Source organism: Akanthomyces muscarius, chromosome 2 (assembly GCF_028009165.1).
Source record: "Akanthomyces muscarius strain Ve6 chromosome 2, whole genome shotgun sequence".
Classification (NCBI taxonomy): Eukaryota; Fungi; Ascomycota; class Sordariomycetes; order Hypocreales; family Cordycipitaceae; genus Akanthomyces; species Akanthomyces muscarius.
Genome location: NC_079242.1, coordinates 407,113 through 423,706, shown reverse-complemented (window position 1 = coordinate 423,706; position 16,594 = coordinate 407,113). Strand labels below are relative to the sequence as shown.

Genomic DNA, 16,594 nt, shown 5'->3' with positions numbered 1-16,594 from the left:
CAACCTGTTCCTGGCTCTTTCACATGAAACCCCATGCAACCAACATCTTGAAGTTCGTCTCTCCCCAACCAAAGCCGGCGTCCACCGCGCCCAGCATGCCAGCATCATGGCATCGACAACCGCCCCCGCGCCCGCGCCGCCCGCTCTGCTCATCACCGTCCGCTTCTCCAACGGCCTGCCCGACCTAGCCACCGACGTGCCCTCGCCGCACACCACCACGGTGCTCGCCTTCAAGCACGGCCTGCGCGCGCGCATCGCCTCGCGCAGCCGCCTGCGCCTCATCTACCAGGGCCGCATCCTCGCCGACGCCGCCTCCCTCGCCAGCGTCCTCAAGCCGCTGCCCGCCGCGCCGCCGCCTCCGCCGGCGGACCCCAAGGGCAAGGCCGTCGACAAGCCGCTCCCCGTCCGCGTCTACCTCAATTGCTCCATCGGCGATGAGCTCAGCACCACCGAGCTCGACGCCGAAGAAGTCGCTGCCGCCGAACCCCCCAAAGGCGACGGCAGCACCGGCGGTGCGGGCGAGGCGTCGGCGTGGAAGAAGCCGCGCCCCCGGGGCTTCGATCGCCTCCTCCAGGCGGGCTTCACGCAGTCGGAAATCGCGACGCTGCGCACGCAGTTCGCGTCCATCCACACGGAGCGTTTCGCCTCGGACGCCATGCCCTCCCCGGACACGATGCGCGGCATGGAGGACGCCTGGATCGACGGCAACGCCGGCGAGCTGCCCTCGGCCGCCAGCCCCCTCGAGGACGACATCACCAACATGTCCACCGTCCTCGACATCATGATCCGCGCCATGATGATTGGCTTCTTCTTCCCCCTCGGCAGCATCACCTGGCTGCTGCGCCAGGACGTCTGGGGCGAAAAGTGGCGCATCTTTGTCGGCTCCGGCGTCGTCCTGAGCCTGACGGTTGGCATCTTCATGACCATGGGTAGCGAGCGGTAGTACCTGCAGCTCTTTGATCTGACCTCGGCTGCTTTTTACTTGTTTTCTATGCTATTCTTTTTTCTGGGGCGTTTTGCGGCATCACATCTGTAAACTTGTCAACTTGGCGAATGTACATTGTTATAGGAAACGGGCTAATAAGTAGTTTTGCGATTCAATGAGACATCCTCTTTTCATCCATGCCATGACCCCATGCTAAATGCCAATGCTTCAAGCGTCGCTTCTTAAGCAAAGACGACGCTGTGGCTTTTTCATGTCTAAATACATAACGTTTTTAGGTCAAATTTCAGAATGCCTTAAAACTCCCATTACGACCATATGTAATAACCTCGGTTGCAAATGACTGAAAAAAAAAACGAAAAAAGAAACCGGACACGCTGCATACAAGAAAACTAGTAGTAACAAAGAGTGCAAGCACCAAGGTCCCCCTACAGGTACAGACTCTGCGCGGCCACAATGTCTCTTCTAATCTTTTGCAAGCTCTCGTCAAACTTTTTGGTGAGATCGTCGTTGCCCATGACCTTGGCAGCCTGGGCCATCTGGCGGAGCAGCTCCTCCAGGCGGCGAAACAGGCGAATTAGGGAGCCCTCGTAGACGTTGGTCATTTTGCAAATCTCGGAGAATGGCCGGCCCTGCGCCCACGCAAACACCGTCTCCATCAGCTGCCACTTGAGACTGGCCACGTACTCCTCCTCGTTGACGTCCAGCTTACACTCCTGGCTGACCTTGGCCACGATGCGCGCCTTGGCCTGCACCTCGCGGAACGGCTTCTGCAGATCCTCCTTGAGCGCCGTCGCCTCGACCTTTTCGTCAAAGATGAAGCAGCTGAGAACAGACGCGCACGTCTCGGGTGTGAGCTCGTTGAAGAAGCGGTCAAAGAGCAGCTCCGAAAGCACCAGCTCGTGGCCCTCGGTCGACGAAATCTCGCACGCGACGCGGGCTTTGAGCTGCACAACCTCGGCATCGTTGATGAAACCTAGACGGCGCAGCACACGCTTGCGGGACTTGAGCTCGTCCATCTGAGTGATGCTGTGAGCCTTGGCAATCGACTTCTTCTTGGTCTTGATCTTCTCCGACAGAACCGTCTTGGCGTGGTACTGGTCCCAGAGCGATGGCAGAAGCGGTGACAGGTGCAGAGGGTTAGCCAGCAGACGCGATTCAAGAACCTCAATCTTGCGAAGTAGCTTCTTGAACGACTCGTCCGTAATGTCCATGTTCTCGAGCGGGTCGAGGATGGGCAGACCATCGGGGAAACGGCGCTTCACTTCTGACAGGGACTTGTTCACCGTCTCACGGTCCTTCTCGGCCTTGAGACCCTCCTTGGGCATGAAGAGGCGGATCTGGCTGATGGCCTTGATGCACGTAAGCAGGCAGGGAACAACGACGCAAATGGTGTTTTGGTCGCCATTGGCAGGAACCAGACCGGTAGGCATCTCAGCAGCGGGCTGTCCAGGAGTAATGTCGGCGCTAGACGCGGATATCGTGAGCAAGACATCGATAATGTACGACTCCTGAGGAATGTGCTCGGGCTCGCCAAGCTTAGGGCTGCGGCGCGGATAGTGGTTGACGATGATGCCCCAACCAAAGTCCAAGCCACCGGCGACATTATCGGGTGACTCCTTGGGGTTGTAGATTTGCACCAGGCGACCAGGCTGCAGGAAGTCGAGACTGTAGTTGGGCAGCTGGATAACTGACCGCATGTCTCTGGTATAGGTATTGAGCTGCTGGCGAATCTGGTAGTAATCCTTGATGGTCGCTTCGTCGGGGATGGTGGCACTATCACGCTCCTGCTGCAGTGCCATGAGCTCCCTCTCGAGAGTGGGAACACTGGCCGCGTTTTGGAACTGGTGGAAACATCTCTCCAGCATAAACTCGGGAGAAATGGCTTCGATTCGCAGCAAGTTGAGAATCATGTTGTAGCCGAGGTAGAAGGCAGAGTTCAGTCTATCCTGCTGGCCAGTGACGATTTCCTTGGCGGTGTCGGGCTCCAGCTTGTCGTCAATCATCATGATGACAATACCGCGGGCGTCAAGACCACGACGACCGGCACGACCAGCCATCTGTACGTACTCGGAGGAAGTGAGAGGACGGCGCTTAACCCCATCCCACTTAGTCACTTGAGTAAAGACAACAGTCTTGGCAGGCATGTTCAAGCCGATGGAGAAGGTCTCCGTAGCAAAAAGCACCTTGATGAGGGACTCTTGAAACAGAATCTCAATCGTCTCTTTCAATATAGGCAAGAGACCAGAGTGATGCACACCAATACCGCGCACAAGCAGGGGCAGCAGGTTTTTGATTTGAGGCAGGTCGCGATCTTGCTCCGACAAGCTTTCAATAGCGCTGTGGAAGACCTTGTTGACCATGGCCTTTTCAGAATCGTCGTTCAGGCTCAGCTTCGAAATGCTAATGGCCATGTTTTCGCACTCTCGCTTGCTAAAGTTGAAAACAATGACAGGGTTGAAGCTCTTCCGGATCGTCATGCGAATAATCTTGCTCATGTCGGAGCCCTCATCAGCACCGCCCTTGTGTGTCTTCTTATTCTTTCCTTTGCCGGTTTGCTTGGCGTTGATGTCGTTGGGGTCGGCACCTTTCTTCTCCTCCACCTCCTTCATTACTATGTTGAAGTTGTCCTCGTTGAAGTTGCCCTTTTCGTCGACGACGATGCGTGCGCCAGAACCACCGGCAGGATAAAAGTAGTTTTGTAGAGGAGTAGGTCGGAAATCGGTATAAACAACGTGGCAGGCTTGGTGGTGGATCTTGGCGATCCATTCCGCAAACTGGAAAGCGTTGGGAATGGTGGCAGACAGGAAGACGTATCGAACCTTGTCAGGAAGCATGATAATCGTCTCCTCCCAAACAACACCTCTTGTCTTGTCACGCATGTAATGGATTTCATCAAAGACGACCCAAGCAACTTCTCGCATAATCTCGGAACCGCGATACAACATCGATCGCAAAATCTCCGTCGTCATGACCAAGCAACTGGCTGTCGGGTTAATGGTAACATCACCAGTCATCAGACCGACATCACCAAAGATGGCTTCAAAGTCTCTGTATTTTTGGTTGCTCAGGGCTTTGATGGGACTGGTGTAGATGACTCGCTGGTTGCGCTTCAGGCACTGGGCGACGGCGTATTCGGCGACGACGGTTTTACCCGCAGAGGTATGCGCTGAGACGAGAACACTCTCATCGCGCTCAATAGAGGCGACTGACAGGCTCTGGAAAGGATCCAGCTTGAAGGGGTACAGACGCGCAGGCTCCGCGGGCGACTTGTGCTCAGAGAGCGGGACGTATTCATAGTCCAGATCCGGCGGCAGTGCAACCTGATGCTGAATGTTGTGCGATAAGATGAGGGACGAATCCTGCGGGACAAATGTCGCCGCACCAGCAACCTCTCTCGATTGTGCCGTCTCAAAGTTATCCGCCATGACGGGCACGGCAGTGTCTCCCTTCTTGCGACGTTTCTTGTCCTGCTGACTGGGTGTGTCCGAGTCGTCGTCTTGCGGTGCCTCTTCCTCCTTTGACGCAACCGAGCTCGTCTCGCCCATTTCGGTGTCTTCTGTGGTATGCTCCATCTGGCCTTCGGCGGCGGCCTTGCCGTTCATCGCTTCGTCCGCCTTTCTCTTCTTGGTCTTGTCTTTGCGGTCCTTGGTCGGCAGTCTTTCATCCTCGCTCGCGCTCGCAGGGTCGGCGTTGCCCTCGAACACATCAAACATTTCATCCATGTTGGGCAATGGCGTACAGCTTCTTTGAAACCTTCCAAGTCCGGATGAAAGTGTTTGAAAAAAGTTTCCCTGCGTTGGGCTGTCTGACTGGAAGAATTTTCGAGGTAGGGTCGAAGTGATCAGGGACGAGAGATTCGGCGCAAACGAATGGAAAGAACAAAAACTCGGTGCCGTTAGGTCGTCGCAAAACCGAACAGTACAAAAGGCACCCGGTCTCGCAGAGCTTGCAGTGAACTTGGAGGACCGATCCATGCCCGTTTCTCTGCAATGTGGGCAGCGCGGCAGAATAAAAATTGTTATCCAATCAGGCAGGCGGTGGAATCCATCGAGATTTGGTGCAGCCTAGCAGAACTTAGAAAAAGGTACGTACCGTTTATGGCCTCATAGTCACGTGACTCAATCCCGGCCAATGTCTTTCGACCTCTACCAGCTTACCTGCTTTGCCGACACGGTCCTCCCCGAAAGTTGAAGATAGTCGCAACTCCAAGCTCGCCAATTCATCAGCCAAGGTGCGCCACGGCCGCTCAATGCACCCTCGCCAGACAGCCCCGAGCTAATTGACACTTCTGCAGATGTTCTCCCGCGCCGCCACCCGCACTACGACCACTCTGGTCTCCCGCCGTGCTTTCCACGCCACCCGGGCTCGCATGTCCTCGCCTTACCACTACCCCGACGGCGCCTACACCAACCTGCCCTTCAACCCTCACAGCAAGTGGTTTGGTCTCGGCTACTGGACTTTCATGGCCACCGGCTTCTTCGCCCCCTTTGGCATTGCCGGTACGACGACTCTTGCGCGCGAAATATCGAAAAGCGAAATGTTGGGAAGCTTGTGGTGCTAACAGTGATGATAGTCTACCAAACCTACAAGTCGGACCCTTAAACGACTCTTTTACATGGTACGAATTGGTTGGATGTCTCCGGCTTCTTGCAATGGAGAGCTACAGGAGGCAATAAGGCGACGGACAATGTTGTGATACAAGAAGCTCGAATAGATTTTCTCGCAGTCACATACCCAGACTGTAAAATAATTCCATTTGTCGACAGTTCTTGAGCCCTTTACTCGACTGTGAATTGATCGTCTTGTGAAATGGAGGCCATAAAAGCATGGCCATGAAAGCCGAACACGAATATTTTGGGTGGTCTATGGTATATACAGCTCGCGACAGCGTAGATTACATGAAAATGTACAATTATATACAAAAGGGTCCATTGGCAAGTCTCCCCTTACTGAATAATCCTGTTGCCCATGATTTGCCTGAGTTTGGCGGTGCTCTCAAAGATACGCCAAGCTGCAATGTCGTCAGTTCTGCCAACAATCTTATCGCAAATAGCAAGAACCTCCAGCCGACGGTCCAAAGGAACATCCCAACGCGTGGAAACCTCGTCAAAAGCCTTCTCCAGCTTCTGCTGCGAGCAACAGCGTTTGACCGCTTTCAGGAACCAGATAACAGCCCATTTGTCGATGCGAAATTGTTCCCCCATTTCGTCTTGCGCTTGGTAGAAAGCATTTACGACGCTGTCGAGTCGTTGCTCACTCCAGTCTGAACCCGGATGGCCACCATGGAGGAAAAAGCCTCGGAAGATGCCCAGGAACAGGGTTGGGTGCAAAACGACACTCTGCGCCTTCATTTCGTCCAAAAAGTACACCACCTTGCCTAGGTCTCCCACACGGACAGCGTAGTGTTCAATGAAGAGTTTGAATGTGCGCAGGTCTGGGGATATGCGGACACTTCTTTGGAAGTTGGTTTTGAGTGAAGGGTGCTCCTTGGCCACCTTGGACAACATCATGAGAGCTTTCGTGATGGCCTTGGAGACCATGTAGTCCTTTTCCGGCTGCCGAGGCGCCACCTTCCCACCAGCCCTCATCCGACGGTATGTGTCTTCGGCTGCTCCCTCCTCTCCAGATCTGAGGAGTCCTGAAATGACGCAGTTCAATGCAATCGTATCCACAAGCTGGCCAGCTTCCACCATCTCCTTGTACGCAGCTCGGACGCCATCAGAGTCCCTCTGCAGGCCAAAATAATAGATCAGTGTAACGTGATGGAAATGGTTAAAGTGTATACCGCGGTTTTCCATTTCCTTGTACAGCATATCGGCCAGCGCAAAGCTGCCAGCTTTTGTCGCGGCGTCAAAGAGAATGTTAAAGGTGACTTCATTTGCGGGTTGGTTCCCTTCACGCTCCATTTCCGACCACAGTCGCATTGCGGATTCGAGCTGCCGTGTCTGGACTCTGGCAGTGTACTTGGCGGCGAAAGCCAGCGCATAGTTCCACTGCCGCTGATTGAGCGTGAGGCCAGCATTCTTTACGTCAGCCACCAGAGAAAAATAACGCAGCATGCTGGTAGCGTTTCGCTTCTTGGGCATCCCCATAACTCGTAAAAGTTCCTTTCTCCAGCCTGCTGTGAGATTGAGCATTCGAGGTTCGGGCAGTTCTTGATACGTCGCGTATATTCTTTCCAGTGGGACCAGCTCCCGATATCGCAGTCGCTTCCGCAGAGATATGCAAAGCTTCTCGACTGTGGCCTGTGTGGCGGCCGAGATTCTGTGCATATCCTGTTGAGTGGGAAATGAGACATCGTGTTTGGCATCGGATATTCTGATGTGCGGGCCATCTGGAGCGGCAAATCCGCCACGAAATGGATCTCGATGTGCCTCGTAAAGCTCGGCCGCTGTGGCTTCGACTGGGCCTGAAACTAAGGAAAGAAGTTCATCCTTGTCCAAATTCAGACTTGGTTTCTCGGATTCATCCGTCGTAAGCGGTGTTGATGGTCGTGAGGTAGCCCGGCGATACCTGGGCGTCTGGGCTGGCAGCACAGTCACTTTTTGGTGAGACTCCATAGTCAAATGTGTCGAATCGGTCAAATCGGTTGAATCGGTGGTTTGCCAATCTGGTTTCTTCGTCCAGGAGGCATCCACGCTTGTTGGTATGGTTCTCGGGGTGGTCTTGCGAGAACGTCGAGCAAAAGCTCCTATCGTAGATTTGTCGATCTGCTTTGGCAGTGGCGTTGGGCTGTGGTTCGGCGCAAAAGTCGAGAAAAGCCATATTGAGCTTCTTTGGCATGGGGATGTAACGTGCGATTCGATTTTCGGCCGCCTCCTGCCCGCAGCATCAGCATGACGTCCAGGCAAAGCTACCACAGCTGCTCCAAGAAGCAGAGGTGTAGCAGCAGTGCCACCAGACCGCATGGCGCAGCGGACAGGTCCCTGGACGCTGCTAGATTTCATTGTAGTTGCTTGTCCATTTTTCACTCCCAGTACCAAGTCCAAAACAATGCAAAAAAAAAGAAATTTGACAAACGAAGGACGAGAAATGAGGGAGACTTGTTCTGGAGTATGACGGAGGTCGTGATATAAAAAAAGGTGGGCCTCGAAAATACGCTGTCGCGCCGGCTGGCGGTTCTCCTTGCGAGCACCCCGGGCTTACAATACGCCGACCCTCAAAATTCAATCCAACTTGCCTAAGTTGCAACTTCACCCTGTTAATTGACGACATCCGCCTTGCAAATCCGACTGAATTGGCGGCTTTGAATTAATCACAGGGCACGGCACACCTCTCATCCCTTCTAATTTTCGTTCTCGACCCTTCTTCCCGACCAAAAACACAACGACTAAAGCCATGCGTGGCCGCCAAATCAGGCCAGCCCGGGTGCTGCAGAGCGTCCAGGAGGAACTGAAGCGCAATGTCATGGGCAGCACCAAGACGTACAAGCCGCCGTGGCTCAACATTGTCTCCTCGGTGCCCCCGTCCGAGACGCTCATCCGACCGATCCCCGCGCAGCACACCGAGTTCAGCGGGAGCAAAAAGATCAAGAAGCCGCGCAACATCTACCGCCCGCAAAAGATTGTCTACCTCGAGGACACCCTGCGCGCGGCGTTTTACAAGGACCACCCCTGGGAGCTGGCCAGACCACGCGTCATTCTCGAGTCGGACGGCAGGGACAGCCAGCACTGCGACTGGAGCAAGGGCGTGCGCCAACCAGGCATTGCCCTGACGGGAGAGAGGTAGGGTTTGCCTGCTAATGGTGCCACGGGATTGTTTGGAAAGTGCTTTTGCTAACCAAGATTTGTGTGTCTGCAGCGTCGTACAACGCCAATTATACCTCATGGAGGCCGAAAAGATGGCGCAGAGCAAGGCCTACGACGTGGCGCGCCACGAATTCTACAAGCTGCGCCAGGCAGAGGAGATTGAGCGCAGGGTCGCCGTCGAGGAGGCTCGCCACGTCGGCGCCTACTTTGGCAAGACGAGGGGCGATGTCGGCATGATGCTCGAGGACCACGAGTTTGAGAACTGGAAGATCTGGGCCGGCAAGGAGACGGCGGCGCGGCAGGCGCGCGAGGCGTCCGAGGTGGAAACGTTTGACCCTGAAGATTCTCTGCCCGACGTTGATGCAGCTCCTGCCGAAACACAGCCCTCAGCAGTATAGGCGATACCCAAGGGGAGCGAAAAGCGGAGGCCACGGCGACTCCAGGTGTTCTTCATATAGATACTGTACAATATGTGTATTAAAAAAAATACAGACTTATTTTTCATGAAACCCGCAAATCTTTCCGCTATGCTATATATCTTGTCGTCTTGCGTTGAAGACAATCTGTCCTACGTCCCGGATGCCGTACCTCGCCGCAACCTGCGCATGCTGCACGGCAAAAAAGTCTGCCAGCCCAGTGTAGTGAAAGAGCTTGCCCGTGACCGACAGCGTCGAGACGCGCGCCCACGACTCGACGTACACGAAGCGCATGCTCCCCTCGGGCACCACGTACAGCATCTTGAGCACGTGAATCGCCAGCGCCACGAAGAAGCCCGTCGCGGGGCCGTTGGAGAAGACCAGCGACGGGTACCGCCGCCCCGGCCGCCGCAGCACCGGCACAATGTCGAAAAGGCTGCGCAGCGCGCTCAGCGGCGTCGTCAGGAGGCTTTGGTGCACGCGGCGCGCGCGGGCGACGCGCACGGCGTCGTGCGTGCCCGGGTCGGTGCCGCGGGCGGCGCAGAGTGCGGCCAGCGAGGCCTCGTAGTCGCGCAGGGCGTGCGCCGACATGGTGTCGCCGCTGGAGACGAGGTAGCGCCGGTGGAAGCGGCGCCCAAAGTCGCAGGTGCCGTCGTCCATCATCATGAGCATCTCCTTGGTGTGCCCGCCGGAGCCGAGGACGAAGAGGTGGTAGTCGTCGTCGCGGCGTGCAGCAGGCGCGGCGCGGCTGGTGGTGAGACGCGGCGCTGCAGACCATTTCAAGCGGCGCTTCAGGAAGATGAGTTGGATGTGGCGGACCTGTAAGAAAACCTTTGTTAGCGTCTCGTTTGTAGGGAGAGACCATGAGGGTGAGGTGGTGCATACTGTAATGAAGATGGTGACTTGGGCTGTGAGCGCGATGGCTGTGAGGATGATGATGCGCCATGAAAAGGTCGACAGGGCCAGACCAACCACAATGGCGGCGGACGCAACAGCCAGACTTCCGACCAGAAGAAGAGCCATTCTGTCGGCGGTGTTTTCTGAATTGTCGTATCTATATAACACAATGCTCGGCGTGCCTAGTCGTCGGTGTTTGCACGCAACGTGGCAGGTATGCGCCAGGCGTGTTGTCCACCCGCCCGGATTCCGGCTGAGAGACTATTGAAGGTCTGTACAGAAGAAGACAGAGACTAATTGAAGTCGCACAAGTCTGTCTGCTAGCATCGCGCAATGAAGCTACGATGTTGATGTCATGGTGCTCAGGGGAGTATCATAGTGTGGTGTTTAGCTTAAATTCAAGTGTTAGCTTTCGCGGTGGGTCGACATTTCCCAGACGACTTAGACGGCGTGTAAGTGCCAATATCTCCAATTTACATTCTAGCTCTCCAATCATACATAAAATGCAATTTCATCATAATTTAGATCAAATCTTCATTTTAACAGTGTTCATCTCCCCCCAAAGCCAATCTCTTGATCCCTCTGTAGAGCGCATACTCCTTCTCTACAATAGCCCGCGTCGCTTCCGCCGCCGTCTCCTCTACGATATAGTCGACGCCTTCACCCGTCAGTGCCGAGCACTCGTAATATTTCGCGTTAAGATACTTTGCCTGCCACGTGGCCTGGGCGCTCGAGACGCACGTGGACGCCATGACGGACTGCGCCGACGCCGACAGCGGCAGCTGGTGGTAGTAGTAGCCCAGGCTGAAGCGGCGAGAGGAGGCGCTGCGATGGCGGAGGTCCTTTTTGGTGCCAAGGAGCCTGAGCGTAGGCGGTATGGCTTTGAACTTGGAAAAGAGGCTCTCGGCGGTGAATTTCCACTTGATCATCGTGTTAGTGATTGGGAGGTGGTGGGCTGGGGGCGGTATTACCCAGGCAACAATCGCCTGCAGGGTGGCAGCGTCGCTTATGTCAAAACAGAGAAAAATCACGTCCCAGTGAATATGGGCCAGAAGCTGCACGGTGGCGAGGTCAGGCGCGCCCGAGGTGTCCTAGAGCTCGACGCGCGCGGTGCTGGAGCGCGGCTGGTGGGTGTAAGTTTCGTACCGCGTGCGCGGCATGACGGAGGTCTATCTCACGTTAACGTTTCATCACGCCATGTAGAAGCCGCAGAACATACATCTGGAAAGTAGCCATAGCGAATGCGACTGAAGTAGTCAGTAACGAGGCGTACAAGGATGTATCCGCAGCTGGACTCACTAGAGCAGCGAAGTCTGGCCCGAGGATGGACACCCGACAAACAGGAAATTCAAGTGCAAGGGCTTCGAAAGAATCGGCTCGACAATCGTAGACGCTCGTTCAGCCGATGCCAGCGTCTCTTCCTTTTGCTCGTCCTGGTAGTACTTGTCCTCGTACTCATCTCGGGCGCGCTTCTTGCCGCGTCGGAATAAACCCGCAAGGAAGCCACGTTTCCTTCCCTTCTTGGTGTACGAAGATAGCGCCGTGGCAGGGCGCTGGTAGATTGTCGACTCGTCGTCGCTGTCGTAGCCTACGTGGGACTGTCGCGGGCGTTTCGGCGCAAAGAGCTTGGAGCGCAGAAGACTGAAGCGGGAAACAGGCCGTTCAGCTTCCTCCGGGGGATCCTGCTCTCGAAATGTCTGCCGAGATAATTTGGTTAGATCAATTACTTTCTTTCTGGAAGAGTAAGAGGAGCAAATACCAGCCGGGTTGCAGGCCGCTCTCCAAAGCCATCATTGGCAAACGGATCTTCGCGCTCGAGCCGGCTGGGCACTGAATGGCGCCACGAGTCAATGTCGATGGCCGAATCCTGTTCGCTCATTTGCAGCAAAAGTAATCAAAGCAAACTTTTACTTCGTTGAGAGTGAGAGGAAATATGACTTGGGCAATTGGGCGTGTGCAGAACTGGTTAAGCTAGCTAAATGTATACAGTCAAAGACGGGCCGTTGGTGTGCGTTTGCATGGGAGAAGCATTCTCGCAAGCAAACGAAAATCATGTTCGTATTTTGGCTCCTGTTTTCACACCCGGAGCCCTCTTCATTATCGATTACAGGACAAAAAAATTAGATCTTACGTCCCAAGTTTCTCAGGTCGGCTTTTTTCAGCCTCTCTTCGTCCAGTGCCACCACATCCCGTGGGAACCACGAATCCAGCGTACCGGACGGCCGCCCGGGTACCTTGGGCAGATCCTTCTTGTCCTGCCCTGCCATCATAATGGCCGTCGCCGCGCCGCTTAGCCACGACCACACCATGCCGTACCCGTTGAAGCCTGCGGCGATCCACTCGCCCGAGCCGTATGGGCCGGGGACGCCTGCGCCCGGATACGTATTCTGCCTTTGCGTAATGTTTTGCGACAGCGGGCCGACAAAGGGCAGCAAATCCCCTGTGAAGCCCATGATGCCCGTCCAGTCCTTCTTCAGGCTGCCGGCGGTCGGGCTGTTGCCGCCACCCCAGTTGGGCTGGAAGACGGTGGGCATGATGCCGCGAACGTGTGCCAGCGGCAGCGCATCGCGCTTGCTGTCATCCCAGACACCAATCAGATCAAGACCGCCCAGTTTACCTTGGCGGAAGCCACCGCCTACCATGACATCCCCTGGGGAGCCATCGCTGTTGTCCGGTCGCTCCGTCACGTAGTCGAAGCCGGGCTCGTAGACGACTTTCCAGGAGCGGTTCCCGTGCGTGGCAGGGAACTCGTCGCCGCCATCCTGCGCAGATATGCAACCGCGGCCGCCGGTGAGGCTGCTCCGCAGACGCGGAAGCAGGTGCGGCGCGTAGGCGTTGGTGGCGTGGAGGACGTGGCGCGTGCGGATGGTACCCTTGGACGTCCTGACGGCGTATGGATGCTGGGCTGAGTTGGCGGCGACGGAGATGTCCTCGACGGGCGTGTTGCTGAGGAGTACGAGCTCTGGATACCGGTCGACGAGCGCCTTCCATGCACCAGTGACGAGGCGGAACGGAAATGCGGCGCCGGCAGAATAGGAAATGGCACCGGCGATGAAATCATTGCAGCCAAACTGTTCCCGTCAGTACAAGTACAGACGTCTTTTCAAATCGACGCAAGCTCACCTTTTCCCTAGCTTCTTCGCCCGAAAACACATCAATCGTTATATCCGGCACATTCGTCTTCAGGTCATCCACCAGATTCTTTGCCTTTTCAAAGTCGTCCTGTTCCAAAAACATGTCCACCGTCTCGACGTCTCGCACTTCGCCTTCTGGAACCTGCTGTCCCACCTCTTTTAGATATTCAACATGACTGAGCATAAATTTGAGTACACTTCGCGCCTCGTCCACCGACCCCAGCTGCTCCTTCAAAAACGCAAAGTCCTTGTACGGCGCCGACTTGATGTGCCCGCCGTTGCGGGCCGTGGCGCCCGAACACACGTCACGAGCGTCGAGCGCGACCACGCGCAACGGCATCTCGGTCCGCTGGTCTTGGCTGATTTCTAGCACCGTCTTGGTGGCCGCCAGACCGGTGATGCCGGTGCCGATGATGACGTAGTCGGCGAGGTCCGGCAGCGAGTGCGGATTCAAGTTGACCTCAGGGAAGGGCGGGCTGTCCATCCAGTACGAGTCGGTCGCGTTGGCAACGGGCACGGCGGCGCCATGGAGGATGCGCTCGAGCATGGCGTTGTAGCCAGCGCCCAGCTGAGCAGCAATCTGGACGTGCATTGTTAGTTTTGGTAGTTGGTAAGGAAGGAGAAGGTATAAAGGGAAAAAACACACCATGTCCATTTTTTTCGATTCCTCTTGGGCAGGTTGATGAGAATTATCCAGCTGCTCCTGATGCAAGCTGCCGAGTGAGCTCTGCGCCATGTTCACATTGCTGGGGCCGCCGGGCCGCATATAAGTACCGCGCACGGGGACAGCAGAAAAAGGCACGGGCACCAGCATAGCACCTAACTAACGATAAACTTCTCGGCTCGTAGATGAGTAGCTCAGGTTTGCGGCCTGGCGTGGTTTCGCGTGGCTCTGGAATGGAGGTTGCACTTTTAGCCTCTGTCGGGGCGGGGGAAAGATGGACGGCCTCGGCACAGTCTTTGCCCATGTGTGGCATTTTGTTTACGCCTCCCGCGGCCAGACCTGTCCTAGAATAAACGTCAACTTGAGTTGGGGAAAGCAACTCAGCATTCAATCATAATATCTGAGGAAACAGGATGGTAGCGATTTGGCGTCGTGCCTGCATTACGGGGTATTAGACGGGCACGGTTGCAGTGTCTCAGCTGGAGCTCGGGTGATAATACGCCGGCGACATGCATGAGGACACGGGCTCTTCGTTTTCGTCGAGTCACAGGCTAGAGCTCAAAAGGAGGTTCGCTTACGGCGTATGAAATGAAACAATTATAAGGTAGACCGTAAGCGAATTTCTTCACGTAGCTTGTGCTCATGCCCTTTACGCTTCTGTAAGTGACCCTAACCTTAAACACGTCTGGGTAACCCCAAGTGGCAAGGAGACCGATAGCTTGCAGCAAATACCTAGCTGTCTACAAATCTCCCAACCGTGGCAACGTATTTCGGCGAACCCGAGTTACTCGCTAAAAGCATCGTCGCTAAATCTAGGCGCCTACCAGTAGTCAGGACAACTGTGTCGAGGCTGGTGGGCGCAGTTTGTCCTGCCACAGGCCGGCATGCATATTGGGTGTAGCCTGGCGACGGCCGACCCCCCTTGCATTGCCAGTTCTGCCATCGATCCATCGCGCCGACTTAGGCAGAACCTTACTGATGCTTGACGTCTGGTGTAAGTGACAACCGTTGAAGTGGATCGAATTCATTCTTTTGCAACGCTAGAAGAGAAACCATCTCCACCACCAGCGAGGGCGACTTTGACAATGATCAAGCAGCCGGCCCGCTTCAGCGTCCATGTAGTAGCGGCGAGATTGGCTTTGCCTAGACCGACGAGGCTTATACCGCGATTAAAAATGAACTCGATCCCTCATAAACTAATAGCGACATCGGATAACGATTACCCGCAGCGACTGATAGGCAACGGCTGAGCTACTCCAGGAAAGTGGGTACCGCGTTGGATCCCCTCCACGCAGCGGACAGCGCGGCAGCACCAAAAAGCAAAAAGCCGGACCAGGAGGAAACAAAAGGGGGGACCTGCCTTTGCCCGCCTTTGGAAAGGTTGAAGTATTTTTTTTATTTGTTCTGCATCGTTGCGTGCATTCCAAATGGGCCCGCGACCGCCGGACATGCCCGCGTCCCGGCCATCGGCCGACACAGCAGAAGAAGGAGTCAAGTCACCCGACGATACCGAGGGCGCTGTCGTCAATACTCAGATTCCGTACGTCATCACCGTAGAACAAAATATCCACTACTGACACGGCGCAGATATATTGCGCGTGATTCAGACGACGATAACGACTCGGCTCTCGGAGACGATTCAAGGTAAGAAGATGGAATGAAAATCTCAGCCAAAACCCAATACCCCTCAACCCAGAAGAAGAAGAAGAAGAAGAAGAAGAAGACACACTCATCTCTGGCCGTCTGCGTTGCGCACCGCAGCATAGCATCATCATCCGCCTCTCTCACGGACAGCATCTTCGAGTACCGCGCCCTCCACGGCCGGACCTACCAGGTGTCCAAGTCGACCGAGTACTGGGGCCCCAACGATGAGACGCAGAACGAGGGACTGGACCTCGCCCACGCGCTCATCACCATGCTCATGGGCGACCGGCTCTTTGCCGCGCCCCTCGCCGCGCGCGGGCCGGCCAACGTCCTCGACGTCGGCACCGGCACCGGCATCTGGGCGCTCGACATGGCCGACGCCTACCCGTCGGCGTCGGTCGTCGGCACCGACATCTCCCCCATCCAGCCCAGCTGGGTGCCGCCCAACTGCACCTTTTACCTCGACGACGCGCAGCTCGACTGGACCTTTGAGCCCGCCAGCTTTGACTTTATCCACATCCGCGCCCTCTACGGCAGCATCAACGACTGGCGCCGGCTGTACGCGCAGGCGCGCGACGCCCTGATGCCCGGCGGCTGGATCGAGAACTTTGAGTTCACCATCCTCCTGCGCAGCGACGCGCCGCACGTGCGCGACGACCCGCAGCACATCTTCAAGCGCTGGGCGGCCGTCTTCTGCGAGGCCGCCGACCGCCTCGACAGGACGCTGCGCATCGGCAACAGCTACACGATGCACCGGCTGCTGCGCGAGGCCGGCTTCGAGGACGTCACGCAAAAGTACTACCAGGTGCCTGTCGGCGGGTGGAGCAGCGATCCGGTGTACAGAAAGATTGGCATCTACAACCTCGCGTTCATGGAGCAGAGCCTGGAAGGGTTTGCGCTGTTTCTGCTCAGGGAGATTATGAAGTGGACGTACGAGCGAGTACAGATCTTTTTAATGGAGATGCGAGCCGAGATTCGAAATGCAAAGATTCGGCCGTATTATCTCATGTGAGTACCAGGTTCCCTCGCTTGTCATATGAATGTATTGCTCACACTTGGTTCAGGACAAACGCGTATGCACGAAAACCCGAATAGTCAAGCGTATCCTCGCTCTAGTCATGACAGCCCTGCGTGGTGAAATCCCA

General features: G+C 55.8%; 8 protein-coding genes across 8 annotated transcripts; 4 read left to right on the top strand and 4 right to left on the bottom strand.

Annotated features, from left to right (window-relative positions):
- Window positions 1-106: 106 nt before the first annotated feature.
- LMH87_003243 (uncharacterized protein) lies at window positions 107-943 on the top strand (the record flags this gene model as incomplete). Its single annotated transcript, XM_056203750.1, has 1 exon — window positions 107-943. The coding sequence occupies one exon, from the start codon at window positions 107-109 to the stop codon at window positions 941-943; it is 837 nt and encodes a 278-aa protein (XP_056048027.1).
- A 428-nt stretch (window positions 944-1,371) lies between these two features.
- On the bottom strand, window positions 1,372-4,668 carry LMH87_003242 (uncharacterized protein; the record flags this gene model as incomplete). Its single annotated transcript, XM_056203739.1, has 1 exon — window positions 1,372-4,668. The coding sequence occupies one exon, from the start codon at window positions 4,666-4,668 to the stop codon at window positions 1,372-1,374; it is 3,297 nt and encodes a 1,098-aa protein (XP_056048026.1).
- A 267-nt stretch (window positions 4,669-4,935) lies between these two features.
- Window positions 4,936-5,548, top strand: LMH87_003241 (uncharacterized protein; the record flags this gene model as incomplete). Its single annotated transcript, XM_056203726.1, has 4 exons — window positions 4,936-5,030; window positions 5,099-5,177; window positions 5,241-5,445; window positions 5,520-5,548. 4 exons carry the CDS (start codon window positions 4,936-4,938, stop codon window positions 5,546-5,548), a joined length of 408 nt encoding a protein of 135 aa, XP_056048025.1.
- A 344-nt stretch (window positions 5,549-5,892) lies between these two features.
- Window positions 5,893-7,506, bottom strand: LMH87_003240 (uncharacterized protein; the record flags this gene model as incomplete). Its single annotated transcript, XM_056203715.1, has 1 exon — window positions 5,893-7,506. One exon carries the CDS (start codon window positions 7,504-7,506, stop codon window positions 5,893-5,895), a length of 1,614 nt encoding a protein of 537 aa, XP_056048024.1.
- A 778-nt stretch (window positions 7,507-8,284) lies between these two features.
- Window positions 8,285-9,092, top strand: LMH87_003239 (uncharacterized protein; the record flags this gene model as incomplete). Its single annotated transcript, XM_056203704.1, has 2 exons — window positions 8,285-8,670; window positions 8,747-9,092. The coding sequence occupies 2 exons, from the start codon at window positions 8,285-8,287 to the stop codon at window positions 9,090-9,092; spliced, it is 732 nt and encodes a 243-aa protein (XP_056048023.1).
- A 132-nt stretch (window positions 9,093-9,224) lies between these two features.
- On the bottom strand, window positions 9,225-11,886 carry LMH87_003238 (uncharacterized protein; the record flags this gene model as incomplete). The annotated part of the gene is made up of 8 exons (XM_056203690.1): window positions 9,225-9,929; window positions 9,996-10,164; window positions 10,605-10,927; window positions 10,979-11,012; window positions 11,154-11,176; window positions 11,227-11,254; window positions 11,307-11,704; window positions 11,767-11,886. The coding sequence occupies 8 exons, from the start codon at window positions 11,884-11,886 to the stop codon at window positions 9,225-9,227; spliced, it is 1,800 nt and encodes a 599-aa protein (XP_056048022.1).
- A 241-nt stretch (window positions 11,887-12,127) lies between these two features.
- LMH87_003237 (uncharacterized protein) lies at window positions 12,128-13,955 on the bottom strand (the record flags this gene model as incomplete). The annotated part of the gene is made up of 3 exons (XM_056203679.1): window positions 12,128-13,078; window positions 13,131-13,721; window positions 13,788-13,955. The coding sequence occupies 3 exons, from the start codon at window positions 13,953-13,955 to the stop codon at window positions 12,128-12,130; spliced, it is 1,710 nt and encodes a 569-aa protein (XP_056048021.1).
- Window positions 13,956-15,232: 1,277 nt separating this feature from the next.
- On the top strand, window positions 15,233-16,544 carry LMH87_003236 (uncharacterized protein; the record flags this gene model as incomplete). Its single annotated transcript, XM_056203668.1, has 4 exons — window positions 15,233-15,345; window positions 15,393-15,449; window positions 15,567-16,457; window positions 16,514-16,544. The coding sequence occupies 4 exons, from the start codon at window positions 15,233-15,235 to the stop codon at window positions 16,542-16,544; spliced, it is 1,092 nt and encodes a 363-aa protein (XP_056048020.1).
- Between the last annotated feature and the right edge of the window lie 50 nt (window positions 16,545-16,594).